Genomic DNA, 14,097 nt, shown 5'->3' with positions numbered 1-14,097 from the left:
TTCTGTAATAGCTCCCACTCCCACACAGCAGCTTCATGGTACCTACCTTGTCCATTATACAGATAACATGTGGAGAAAAGTCAGAGCTTCAAAACATTTTTGAAATAATATGGGGTGTGTGGGGGGCAGTGGTGCTGGGTGTGTTGGTAATCAGCAACAGCAGAAAGGAACAATGAGGAGAATTATGGCCAAATTAATAAATATAGGGGTAACTATCCTGGAATTCAGTCTTTTAGCTTTAACTACGTTCTCTTTTATTAACACTTTTGATATGCTGTTCCCAGTTTCATTGCCACAAAGGAGTTCTTGCCACTGAGCTTTTTAAATATTACTAAATTGAAAGCACATTTGACAGAAGAAAAAATCCGCTTCTTGTTATCCCAGAGTTTATTAAATATGGACATTAAATAGTGTGATGCAGAAACTACTGGAGAAACCAGCTGACAGTTGTACCACACCTGATGTTAACAGAGGTTAGCGGTAAGAAACTGGTCACTGACAGAACTGGTCACAAGGCACTCTCCAAAATGCAGTACAGCTACAAATGACACTATGGTTTCCGGATTACTGTTATGAAAGGGGCATTTATCTCCATTTTAATACTGACTAAATAATTTGGTTACACTTTTTTAAAAGTATTAATTCCAGTTTGGTTATTGTTTTGGTGAAGTACAGTCAGTGTTAGAATCAAAGTCATTATATGAAAGAGTTTGAATCGTTCATGAAAAGGTTGAGGCCGACTGTTAAATGTGGCTGAATGGAAAGCTGCTGTTGTGTTGGTTTCAAGCTGGCATTCGGCAATGTTCCACCAACTCCTGATACTCAGCTCTCGAGCAGAAAACCAGAGTTATTAATCTCTGAATAGTGAGCTAACATCCAGTGAGGTTTGCGTGTCAGATAGGAGTAGAGTGTTGACTGCCCCCCTTCCCCATCACGGCTAGCTTGTCGCCCTGAGTTGCAAGTCAGGCTAACAACTTGACCACATTAAAAAAAAGAGCTTTGTTGCACAAGCCACCCAGAGTATGATCTGCTGGATAGGTGGAATTGGGTTTCCTCAAGTGCCACTACACACAGAAGATGAAGAGGAAGAAGAAATAGTTGCTTTATAAAAGAAAAAACATCAATCTCATAGGACAACAAGGGTTGGTCACAAGTTGTATTACAGGGGATTTTATAATATGTGGTACTTAGCCATGCTCCTGATTGCCATTTTAACATTTGCTTCCAGCATCAAGAGGTCCATCAGCTTACAGTCCTGTGATATATGTCGAAACAATTAGCATTGTACCAACAAGAAGGGCTAATTATTATAGGTCATCTGCTCCATATATAGAACAGAGTCAACCAACTCAATTTGCTTACATTCCTGGACCACCACCTCCAGCAGGTAGTATTAACCATTTAAACGTATCTTTCCACAATCAGAATGTAAAATAATAACATTTAAATTGCTTTTTCTCAGTCTTCTTCAATAAAGTATGTATAACAAGGTTTTGAAAGTACAAATACTGTTCCCACAAGAAGTAACTCCACAATTTTCTTTTACTAACTACTGTACAGTTTGAGTGTTTAATTTTTCAAAAAGCATTCCCATTTTACAGGGGGTCTCCTCTTCCCAAGTCTGGCAGGAGTATGTATGTGCTCAATTACAATAATTACCATCTGTCTCATTGTTTGCTGATAATAAGTGCCTGCAGAGTTCAAAGAAACAAAGACACACAGGGAGGGTCTTCCCTGCAGCCGTCAGGACCCCGACATCAGGGTCAAATGAGGGTCCGAAGCCCAGGAAACAGTCATCTGGCTGTGATTTTCCCCAAGTTGGCCAGTTGTTGGCCAGAGGGCCGGCTTTCGAAGCTGGAGGGTTAACAGGAGGTCCTCCAGCACTGAAGAAGCAGCAGGGCTGCCTTTCAGGTAAGTGCGTGAGAGGACGTCCAATGACGGAGGTGGCCTCTCTCCAACATTCTTAACTTTAAAATAAAAATTGCCTTTCACAGCGAGACACCATTGCGGAGGGGGAAAACCCCTCCACAGGGCGGCCTGTGGCTGCAGCTGAGACCAGGCAGGTAGGGAGGGTCTCAAAGCCTGCCTGGAGTGCTAGCCTCCCAGTCAATCGCCAGAAGGCCACCTCCAGGCAGCTGGGCTGCTCCAGGGCTCTGCAGCCTCTGACATTAGGCGACTAGGCCTTCAAACAGCCTCAATTTACTACCCGCTGCTTGTGGACGGGTAGCCCTGCTGTGCCTCACCTTCAGGGGATAGTGTTGGGCAACCAACACGCTGACCAGAGGTGTGAAATTCCTGGCCCACCTGCCTCTGTGCTCACCCCCATCAGGGTCTAAACATTCAGACCAAAGAGTCAACCCATAAATGCCACCGATAAACATGAATACCAACCTACAGAGAATAACCGGAATCAAAGAACCCTGTAGATGTAGATCCATTAAAAAATTCAGCAATGGTTAAAAAAAAATTGGGGTGCTCTGTTTGCAGTTAACAGAACATTTACCATCTCCTTTGAGGTACAAGACGGATTGAAGTTTATTAAAGCACAAAAGCTGCAAAAGGTGCTAATTTCAAAAAGAAGGGCATAAATGGTACAAGCCACAACCCAGTTAAAACTGTGGCAACTCCTGTCATTATATTAGGCATGGTAGAGCACAAGAAGTCCTAAAGTAGATGGAGGCGGGAATAACAATATAAAATACACGACTCTAATAAGGTAAATAAATAACATAAACAGGAAAAGATACCTTGGGGTAAATTTTAACCCCTGGGCCTCATTAAATGGCCGACTTCCTGTCAAGTTATGGCAGGCTGCCACCAGGAACCTTGGGGAATGGTGCCCCAGCTCTGAAGTCAGTGGTCAAGTGGTCAAGGGGGAAGGCAGAGTGGGGACACTTGGGGATTATAGTAGGGAGAGGGGGAATGAAGTCCAGAGTCGGGAAGGCCCAAAAGTTTCCTTTGGAGGCTTGGAAGAGCACGTCACAGTGACTTTCCCACTCAGGTCTTAGTTTAATTTCTGTCAGGCTGCAACAACAGGAGAACAGGAGAGGACCTGTAAAGTTTCATGGGCACTATATCCACTGTTGCTTCTGGCAGCACAGTGGCGCAGTGGTTAGCACTGCAGCCTCATAGCACTAGCGACCTGGGTTCGGTTCTGGGTACTGCCTGTGCGGAGTTTGCAAGCTCTCCTTGTGACCGCATGGGTTTCTGCTGGGTGCTCCAGTTTCCTCCCACAGCCAAAGACTGTAGTGGTGATAGGAGAATTGTGGGGATGTGGTAGGGAATATGGGATTAATGTAGGGTTAGTACAAATGGTTGATGGTCAGCACAGACCCGGTGGGCCAAAGGGCCTGTTTCAGTGCTGTATCTCTCTATGGAATCATAGAATCATCAAATAGTCCGACACAGAAGGAGGCCATTCAGCCCATCTAGTCTCTGATGGCTCATTCCAAGAGCAATCCAGTTAATCCTGCTCTTCCCCCTTATCCCTGCATTTTTTTCTCCTTCAAGTATTTATCCAATTCCCTTTTGAAGGCTACTATTGAATCTGTTTCCACCACCCTATCAGGCAGTGCATTCCAAATCCTAACCACTCGTTGTGTAAGAAGGTTTATCCTCATGTCATCTCTGCTTTTGCCAATTACCTTAAATCTTGCCATCTGGTTATCGGCCCCTCAGCCATTGGAAGCCGTTTCTCTTTATTTACTCTAAACCCTTCATGATTTTAAACACCTCTATCAAAATTTCTCTTAGCCTTCACTTCAACACTAGCTTCTCCAGTCTATTCACATAACTGTGATCCTTCATAACTGGAACCATTCCAGTAATTCTCTTCTGTGCCCAAAACAATCACATCCTTCCCAAAGTGTGATGCCCAGAATTAGACATAATACTGCAGCTGAGGTTGAACTAGTACAGAACTATACAGGTCTGGCATACTCAATGTACTCAATGCCTATGTTTATGAAGCCCAGGATTCCATATGCATTATTAGCTGTTTTGTTAACCAGTACTGTCACTTTCAAAGATTTCTGTCAATTAAAATAATTTTTTCGCCCTAGGTGGTTACTATGCACCAGTTCCTCCTATGTATTCTCCTTATGGATCTCCACCTCCATCGTACTTTGGCTCCACGCAGCCCCCTCTTAATTTTGCAGCCGCTGGAACACCAGGTAAGAAAATCCCTCATGTGTTGATTTACAATGAGCGTAGGCTGGGCTTGAGGATATGGTTATTGCTCTCACAAAGACAACTTGCGAAATGACTCTTTCAGGATGCAGTAACATTGAGGGCAAAACAAAAGATGGACTACAAAGTTATCAAAAAGTTATTCTTCTATTGCATCAGGTGAGACCTTAAACCAAGGACCCATCTGTCCTGTCAAGTGGATGTAAAAAATCCCATGGCACTATTTGAAGAAGAATAGGGGAGTTCGCTGAACCACCATCACTGAAACAAATAGTCTAGTCATTACCACTTCACTGTCTGCGGAATCTTGCTGTGTGAAAATTGGCTGCTGCATAGAATCATATAGCACAAAAGCAGGCCATTCAGCCCGTCGTGTTTGTGCTGGTTCTCTGCAAGAGCAAATCACCTAGACCCACTCCCCTGCTTTTTCCCCGTATATCTGCAAATTTTTTCTCTTCAGACAATTATCCAATTAATTTTTAAAGGCCACAATTGAATCTGCCTCCACCGCTCTTTCAGGCACTTTTTTTATTTATTAATTCATGGGATGTGGGCGTTACTGGCTAGGCTGCTATTTATTGCCCATCCCTAATTGCCCTTGAGAAGGTGGTGCTGAGTTCCCTTCTTGAACCGCTGCGTTCGTGTGTTGAAGGTACTGCCACAGTGCTGTTAGGAAAGGTGTTCCAGGATTTTGACCCAGTGACAATGAAGGAACAGAGATATAATTTCAAGTAGGAAGACTTGGAGGAGAACTTGCAAGCGTGGTATTCCCATGGGCCTGCTGCCTTTGTCCTTCTTGGTGGCAGAGGTTTGGAAGGTTCTGTCAAAGAACCCTTGGCAAGCTGCTGCAGTGCATCTTGTAGATGGTACACACTGCTGCCATGGTGCATCGGTGATGGAGGGAGTCAACTTTTAAGGTGATAGGTGGGGTGCCAATCAAGTGGCTGCTCTGTCCTGGTTAGTGTTGAACTTCTTGAGTGCTGTTGGAGACACACTCATCCAGGCAAGTGGATCACATTCCTGACTTGTGCCTTGTAGGTTGTGGAAGGGCTTTAGGGAGTCAGGAGGTGAGTTGCTCGCCATAGAATACACAGCTTCTGTCCTGTTTCTGTAGCCACAGTATTTATATGGCTGGTCCAGTTAAGTTTCTGGTCAATGGTAACCTCAGAATATTTGGCAGTGGAGGATTCGACATTGGTAATGCCATTGAATGTCAAGTGGAGGTGGCTAGACACCTGTTGTTGGAGATGATCATTGTCTGTCATTTGTGTGGTGTGAATGTTACTTGCCAGTCATCAGCCCAAGCCTGAATGTTATCCATGTCTCGTTGCATGTGAGTAAGGACTGCTTCACAAATGAGGAGTAACGAATCTTACTGAACACTGTGAAAACACTGGTGAACATCTGACCTTATGATGTAGGGAAGGTCATTGATGAAGCAGCTGAAGATGGTTGGGCCTAGGACACTGTCCTGAGGAACTCCTACAGGGATATTTTGAGTTTGAGATGATTGGCCTCCAACAACCACAACCATCTTCCTTTGTGCTAGGCCTGACTTTTGTACATGAAAAGCTGTTGACTTGTTTCCGCCCTTGCTTAACATCGGCACATGGAGGTGAATTATATTCAACTTAGGCAAAACAGGAAGCAGTTCAACCATCTGTTATACACCCTGTTCGAGTGACATCAGTAGAAAGGGCGGCTGTGTCAGTTGCCACCTGTTTTGTGTCCATGGGAAAGTTGAATTTTAGCAGGAATCACTAAGTAGTGATCAAAAGTTGGGAATTCTGACTCATTTCTTCCCCCATCGATCCACCAGCCCAGGGCTCCAGAGATTAACTGTAGTGTTCCCATCTTTGTGTTGAATGAGATCACCTAAGATTGGGCACAATGCAGTCCCACAAATAGCAATAAGAGAATGACTAGATGATCCGGTCTTTAGGTGATAATTGAGAGATAAATATTGGCCAAGGCACACACTGGGAAAACTACCGTGCTCTTCTTCGAATAGTGCCACAGGATATTTTACGTCCACATGAGAAGGCAGACCAGGCCTTGGTTTAAGGTCTAGTGCAAAGGACAGAGCAGCACTCCCTCAGTACTGCAGCAGAGTGGCAGCTTGGATTAAGTGCTCAAATTGTTGTAGTGTGACTATGAATCCACACCCTTCTAACTCAGAGGTGACAGTGCTACCACTGAACCACAACTGACTTTGAGCAACATAACCCCTTAAAGCAGCATCTAGCAGCAAGTTAGAACAATGTTCTTTTGGCATATTTCTTCCCTTGCCTGGGAAGTGGGCAATCCATTAATCACTGGCTTTATTAAATTTGTTAAAAATATTAGCATCTCACCGCTGTATATTAGATGTCTTAGATTTCAATTTTTATTCCGTATTTCTTGCTAGGAGGAGGAAGGTGCTAATTTTATATTAAAACTGAGGGTAGAATATTATCTGAATGTCTGAAAAAGTGAATTTATTTTTCTCAGCATGTTCAGTGGAATTGCTGCACCTATACCAATATTTAGCAGTAAAATGCAAGTGATTTATTAAATGCACTTGTCAAAAGTTGTTCAACCTTATCATGAATACGTCTGCTAAAATTAGGAAAAGCAATGATCAGGTATTTACCCAGTGCTGATAGAACAGGGAGCGTCCATTTAAGAGGCTTCCCAGGGTTGAAAAACATTGACACTTCAGTCTACGAGAAGCAAGAGGGTGCCCAGCATTGAACAGTCATTCTTCACCTCAGAGCGGAGGGGAAACCAATACAGTCCGCTTTCATAGAATTATACAGCATAGAAGGAGGCCATTCAGCCTGTTAAGCATATGCTGGCTCTTTGAAAGAGCTATCCAATTAGTCCCACTGCCCAGCTTTTTCCCCATAGCCCGAAAAAAAGATTTTACTCTTCAAGTATTTATCCAATTTCCTTTTGAAAGTTTTACTATTGAATCTGCTTCCATCGCCCTTTCAGGTAATCCATTCCGGATCCCCTTTGGTTCTTTTGCCAATTATCTTAAATCTGTGTCCTCTGGTTATCGACCCTTCTGCCAGTATAAACAGCTTCTCCTTATTTACTCAACAACAGCTTGTATTTATATCGCACCTTTAACGTCATAAAATGTTCCAAGGTGCTTCACAGGAGTGTTACCAAATAAAATATGATGCTGAGCCACATATGGCGATAAGGGCTATTAGGGATGGACAATAAATGCTGGCCTAGCCAGTGACACCAAATCCCATGAACGAATAAAAAAAACAATGATGAGAAGCTTGGTCAAAAAGTAGGTTTTGAGGTGCATCTTAAAGGAGGAACGAGAATTAGAGAGGCAGCGAAGTTTAGAGAGGGAATTCCAGAGTTTAGGGCCTCGGCAGCTGAAGGCATGACCACCAATGGTGGAGCAACTAGAATCGGGGATGTTCTGGAGTCCAGAATTAAATGAGTGCAGATATCTTGGAGGGTTGTGGGGCCGGAGGCGATTACAGAGATAAGGAAGGGCGAGGCAATGGAGGGATTTGAAAACGAGGTTGAGAATTGTAAATTCGAGGCATTGCTTAACTAAGAGCCAATGTAGGTCAGCGAGCACAAGTGTGTTGGGTGAATGGGATTTTGTACAAGGTAGGACACAGGCAATAGCGATGTGGATGATCTCAAATTTACAGAGGAGGGAAGATGGGAGACTTTATCAAAACCCCTCATAATTTTGAACAGGAACTGTTTGTGCACAGTGTGTATTATTGCTTATTTCAAATAAAATTATGAATTATTTTGGTTTCTACCTCAGCATGTCTCCTATGAATACTTATTTTGCACCCCCAGCTTACTTTGGCAATGCACAGCCTCCTCCCATGATATCTGCAGCTGGAATGCCAGGTAGGAAAGCCTCTTTCTGTCTACTTAAGGCACAGACAAGGTAGGAAGAGTAAAGGCCTAAAACAGGTAAAAGAGAGAGGGAAACAAGAAGGAAAAGTGTCCAACAAAAGATGTAAATTTATATCGCACTTTTCAAGACCGCAGTATGTTCCAAAGCTCTTCACAGCCAATGAAATACTTTTGAAGTATAAGATATGAAACCCAGCAACCAATTAGTGCACAGCAAGCTCCCATAAGCAGAAATGTGATACTGATCAAATAATCTGTTCTACTGATAAAAACAAGAAATGCTGGAAATACTCAGCAGGTCTGGCAGCATCTGTGGAGAGAGAAGCAGAGTTAACGTTTCAGGTCATCAGAAGGGTCACTGACCTGAAACGTTAACTCTGCTTCTCTCTCCACAGATGTCGCCAGACCTGCTGAGTATTTCTAGCATTTCTTGGTTTTATTTCAGATTTCCAGCATCTGCAGTATTTTGCTTTTATTAATCTGTTCTAGTGATGTTGGCTGAGGGATAAAGGTTGGCCAGAGCAGTAATGGGATTTCTCCCTCCTAAAAGGAGATCAATAGGCCTTCCACTGTGAATCCTGTGTCTACCAGCACCCCTCTCCTGCCAGTCTCTGGGGCCAGCGATAGCAGCGGCAAAATCATGTGGGTCATGGGCCCACCTCTCCATCAGTACTTGCATGTGTTGGGGCAGTCTGGGATCAGACAGCTTACATTGCTGTAGCAGAGGGAGAGAAATTAAGGTCGACAATAGTAGGGCCAAATATGCAGCTGTAGGCCCCTTCACCACACTTTTCTTCATTTTCCGTCGATATGCTGCCTGAAGCTGGGAGTAAATCCATCCCATAGTCTACTTTATTGGCACTGTGTGCTCACTACTTGTTTGATTTGAATGCTATTTTTCTTTTCCAGCTGGTTTCCATCCTTCAGCTCCTCCAATGTCTAATAACTTCTCATCTCCATTGACCAGCCCTGAACAGCCAATTCCTAGTACTGCTGCAGCAGGAGCACCATGTAAGAAAGCCTCTCATGTTTTACTTTATTGAGTCACTGTACATTATGGGGTTTTTACCGCTAACTATATCCTTGGTTTAAGCGTCAATGGCCACCACCTTCCCCCTACCCCGCCACCCCCCCCGCCCCCTACCCCCACAATCTCCCTCAAACAGACTTCATATTGCAATAGAGTTCTGTGTGCTTTTACCTGTCAGATATCTGGACAAATGTGGTAAAACACTTGTTATAGCTCATGGAATAAAAGGGACAGTAGCAACATGGATACAAAATTGACTGAGTGACAGGAAAAAGAGAGTAGTGGTTAATGGATGTTTTTCAGACTGGAGGAAGGTTTGTAGTGGAGTTCCGCACGGTCGGTGATGGGACCCTTGCTGTCCCTGATATATATTAATGACCTAGACCTTGGTGTGCGGGTCACAAGCGCAATTTCAAAATTTGAGGATGATACAAAACTTGGAAACATTGTGAACTGTGAGAAGGATAGTGTAGAACTTCAAAAAGACATAGATAGGTTGGTGGAATGGGTGGGCAAGTGGCAGATGAAATTTAATTCAGAGAAGTGTGAAATGATTCATTTTAGTAGGAAGAACGCAGAGAGACAATATAAAGAATGCAATTCTAAAAGGGGTGCAAGAGCAGAGGGATGTGGATGTATGTGTGCATAAATCATTGAAGGTGGCTGGACAGATTGAGATAGTGGTTAGTAGAGTGTCACGACCAGGTGAGGAAGCGGTCTCAGGCTCTCCTTTCGCCCCTTCCCTGGTTTGACCGCGACAGGGTTTATCTTTTTTAACAGTGATTTAACTTACCACCTCAGTGATCACTTGCTCCAGTTCTTCTCATATAATTGCAAATGAACCAATCAGATAGGTTTTCTTGAGTTTAAACAAGAAAAATGTAAGTTTATTATCCTTATCACTCTAAACCGGTTAAAATTACTAAAATATGCTATGCATCCACGTCCCCCATTTACACAAGAGCCACACACACACAAATAGAATACAGAGGGAAAAACTGAGTTAGGAGGTTGGAGTAGAGTCTGTAATAAATGGAATTGAAATACATTTCAGTATTCTCAGTGTCTTTACTTGAAATTCTAGTCCTGAAGTCCTTGCTGGGCCATGTGCATGGTTGCAGACTTGCTTGTATCCTAGTTGTTGGTTGTAAGGATCTGTAGACTTGGCTTCACCAGCGACAGCTTGAGACTTCTTTGGATCGCTACTGGAGAGAGGAGAGAGAGAGCTGTTCCCTTGCTTGCTTCCAGTTACAGTCTGCCTTCTGAGTCACCACTCACAATCTCCAGAGTGGCACAAGCAGTCATGTGATATGATCACCTCTTTGTGTTTTAATGGGAATCTTCTGGAATTTGCTCTGAAGTTCAAGGCTCTCCCGTCAGGCTGTCCAGACATACTCAGGGGGGGTTGGCTCTTTCAAAGTCAATAGATGTCGGTGGCTTTTGATGACCACATTTATAAGGCTATCTCAGATAATTGGAATCAGAGAGCACCCCATTATTCTGACTAAGCTGAGTCAATAATTTCTGTCTCCAGTCTAATCCTTTTGTTTTTTCACATGCAAATGTGCGTGGCCATCTTGGCTGCTTGTTGTCCTTTTTTAGGAAAAGGTGTTTGTAACAATTTCCAGTAAAAGTCTCAGGCAAATGTCCACTCGATGAAATTAATATTTTCCATTTGGCATGTGGGGTTTTCATAAGAAGAGCATACAGCATTCATTAATAGAGGTATAGAGTACAAAAGCAAGGAAGTTATGTTAAACTTGTACAGAACACCAGTTCAGCCTCAACTGGAGTATTGTGTCCAGTTCTGGGCACCACAGTTTAGGAAAGATTTGGAGGCATTGGAGAGAGTGCAGCAAAGGTTCACAAGAATGATTCCAGGCATGAGGAACTTCAGTTACGTAGATAGATTGGAGAAGTTGGGACTATTTTCTTTGGAGAAGAGAAGGTTGAGAGGAGATTTGATAGAGGTGTTAAAATTCATGAAGGGTCTGGGCAGGGCAGATAGGGAAAAACTTTTCCCATTGGTGGAAAGGTCAAGAATACGAGGGCACAGATTTAAGGTAATTGGCAAAAGAAGCAATGGCAACATGAGGAAAACCTTTTCATGTAGTGAGTGGTTAGGATCTAGAATGCACTGCTTGAGAGTGTGATGGTGGCAGATTCGATTGAGGCATTCAAGAGGGAATTGGATTGTTATCTGAAAGGAAGAATGTGCAGGGCTACGGGAAAAAGTCCGGGGCACGGCACAAGGTATACTGCTCTTTCGGAGAGCCAGTGCAGACATGATGGGCCAAATAGCCTTCTGTGCTGTAACAATTCTGTGATTCTGTGACTAAACTTGGCTTACAGGGATATATCATGCACTGCCATGTGATCTCTTCACCCTTGGTGAACACAATATATATCCCATCTCAGTGCAGAATATAAAGTGCTGTGGGAGTTTATTAAACATTAAGTAAGTAGCCGCCCTGAGGATGAGCTCTAGTGTCTGAAGTCGATTCTTCCCCCAATGCCACCACCACCACCCACCATCACAACCCGCCCCCCCCCCCCCCACCCCACGTCAGGATGCTCTCCCTCTTCATGTAGCAATCTATCTATGTCACCTGACTCTTCTTTGTCTTCTGGCCTGCTTCTGGTAAGAACTGAGCACAAGACAGTTGGAACCATTCTGATCTGTGATTTACAAGAACACATTTCTTGGCACCTCGTAGTATTCAGCTGCTTTCCTTCAGTAATTTTCTCATTATCTTTAGACTAACTTGCCTACCATTAATGATTTTATTTTCTATAGTTTCACAATCACAGGCATAAGCACTCTACATTATAACCTAATCTATTCTAACGCTCATTCTGCTGCAGCTTATATTATGATTCATGACAGACAAAGCCTTATTCTTCCTTCTTATCTCATTCCATTCTGTCTAGCTGATTGTGAGGAAAGCCTCATCAGTGTTGCCCTGGCAACCTGTCTGCATGAAGTGCTTGCCTGTGTTTCTAAAAAGATAACTCATTCTCCTATAATACATATTATATTAGCCATTTTATGTCAATGTATTAGCTACTTTATGTCAAGTTACAATGAAAAAAGCCATTGTTGTGAATGACAACATTTGCACCAAATAACAGAATGAGTAACATCAGTTAATGCAACACAGTTGGCCTATTCTATATTTTTACACCAACATACAGCAACACTAGACAAGACTGAGCGTCTATAATATTTAAGATAATTCCTTCTACACAGAACTGACAATATCTCCCCAACCTGCAAAACCCTGTTGAAATGCTTCTCCAATAGAACAGCTGACTGTTGACGAATTCTGGTCTTCCATAGATTCAGTGGTGTCAGTCACCTCTGTAATTAGTCTGAACATCTTATTTTTGTGGGAGCTGGCTCACATTATGTTAGAACTATTTCCATGATAATTATGATAGCAGTAACACCTTGATTTGAACTGAGTAATTATGTCTTTCACAATGTACTTATTCAACCTCTTCAAAAGCATACTGAGTTAGTCAATGTGGGTCAATGTGCAAGACAAATTGCTAGCTGCTTTATTTCACAATAAGTAAACATACTGTACTTGCCCAAGTACCCAAAAACGCCCTGAGAGTCAGATGTCTTGTCCAAACAAGTGATCTTTATTCCGAGCATGCAAGAAGTCCTACTCTCACGAATGATCATAGGGATTCTACTAGTCCAATGTTTGAGCAGTCAATTTATACAGTTACAGGAGGTTTACCTCACAAGCTGTTTCTTTACTTACATCATCTTCCCATCTTACTCTCTTCCCTGATCTCATCTTTCCTTGTTCATCGCTCCTTGATCATATTATTCACCTCGTCAACCTCTTGATTCAGTTATTCGTGTGATTCCCTGTGTCTTCCCCCTGACCTCGTCTACCTCTAGATTAGATTATTCATGTGGTTCACTGGGTCTCACAGACAAGTCTTCCTCAAGTTTCAGGGGCCTAAGTATTATGCCAAGTATCCCATGATCCCCCTACGCCAGTCTCCCCTTACAGACCCCCCTTTTGGCCCTTGGCCAGTGCCTGGCCCAATGTAGCCATTACCCTAGAATCCTCTGCCCTTCAAATAATCCAGGGATCCTACCAGTTTCGATGAGCTTTGGATCCTTCCCTAGCATCCTCTTACGACCTCACCTGTGTCCTAGTGACCAGGCTTAGTCTGGGATTGATGCTTTGTATTACGCTACATAAATTTCAGCAATTATAGTCAAGCCCGCAGTACTTCCAGGGTACACCAGTTCAGTCCCCACTTTTGGCCCTTGGCTACTAGCAAGATGGCCAACTAAGGCTAAGTTCTCCTTGCTCCATCACTGTTGGCCAGACAGGTGGTTAGATTTGCCGGTTACATTTTCTAAATTATGTCCAACATCTCAATTTAGGTGCAAGGGTACAACATTCAACCATAAGTCCAACAGCAATTAGCAACTGCACCACCACCAGTATATGGCAAGCAATTCTAATCCGTGGGTGAACGTCCAGCCTAATTCCCCAGTCCCAAATCGTCTCCCACCACGATGCGTTCTCCAGTTCGGCTTCCACATCCTCTCCCAGTTGTTTGACCTCCTGTTAGATTCAGTTATACAGCTTCGTTGTTTCCCGGGCCTATTCCCTCACCTTCAGTAGATGTTCCAGCAAGTTTAGGGATTCGCTTCCCCTTGGAAAGCAGGTATCTCAACAAGTCCTCCATTAGATTGTCGGATATGTTCTTCCACTCCGTACAGGGAGGCCGGATGTGAGTTATCACCGAATGCCCGATTGTCGTTGGGGCCCGGGAGTGGAAGCAGAAACTCGAGTTGATCACTGGGCAGTGGAAGTTACTGTACTGGTATTGAGGCTCGCGGTGGTCATGCCGTATTCCTCTTCTCTACGATATGCCACCTGCGTCGGTTCATGGCAGGCGCTGGAAATTTCAAAGGTACAGTTTAGGGTGGTATTAAAACCATGCGTGGCTCTCATCCC

General features: G+C 43.5%; 1 protein-coding gene across 2 annotated transcripts in view; it reads left to right on the top strand.

The window, feature by feature from the left end:
- Positions 1–14,097, top strand: part of LOC137383476 (WW domain-binding protein 2-like) — a 46,994-nt gene that overhangs the window by 27,957 nt on the left and 4,940 nt on the right. For both annotated transcript variants that reach the window (XM_068056445.1, XM_068056444.1), the window contains exons 5-8: positions 1,229–1,387; positions 4,062–4,172; positions 8,011–8,064; positions 8,983–9,084. In XM_068056445.1, the coding sequence (XP_067912546.1) occupies positions 1,229–1,387; positions 4,062–4,172; positions 8,011–8,064; positions 8,983–9,084 (426 nt within the window). The remainder of the gene's footprint in view (positions 1–1,228; positions 1,388–4,061; positions 4,173–8,010; positions 8,065–8,982; positions 9,085–14,097) is intronic.

This window comes from Heterodontus francisci, chromosome 24 (assembly GCF_036365525.1).
Source record: "Heterodontus francisci isolate sHetFra1 chromosome 24, sHetFra1.hap1, whole genome shotgun sequence".
Classification (NCBI taxonomy): Eukaryota; Metazoa; Chordata; class Chondrichthyes; order Heterodontiformes; family Heterodontidae; genus Heterodontus; species Heterodontus francisci.
The sequence above is the reverse complement of the archived record's forward strand: the minus strand, read 5'-3'. Positions and strand labels throughout refer to the sequence as shown.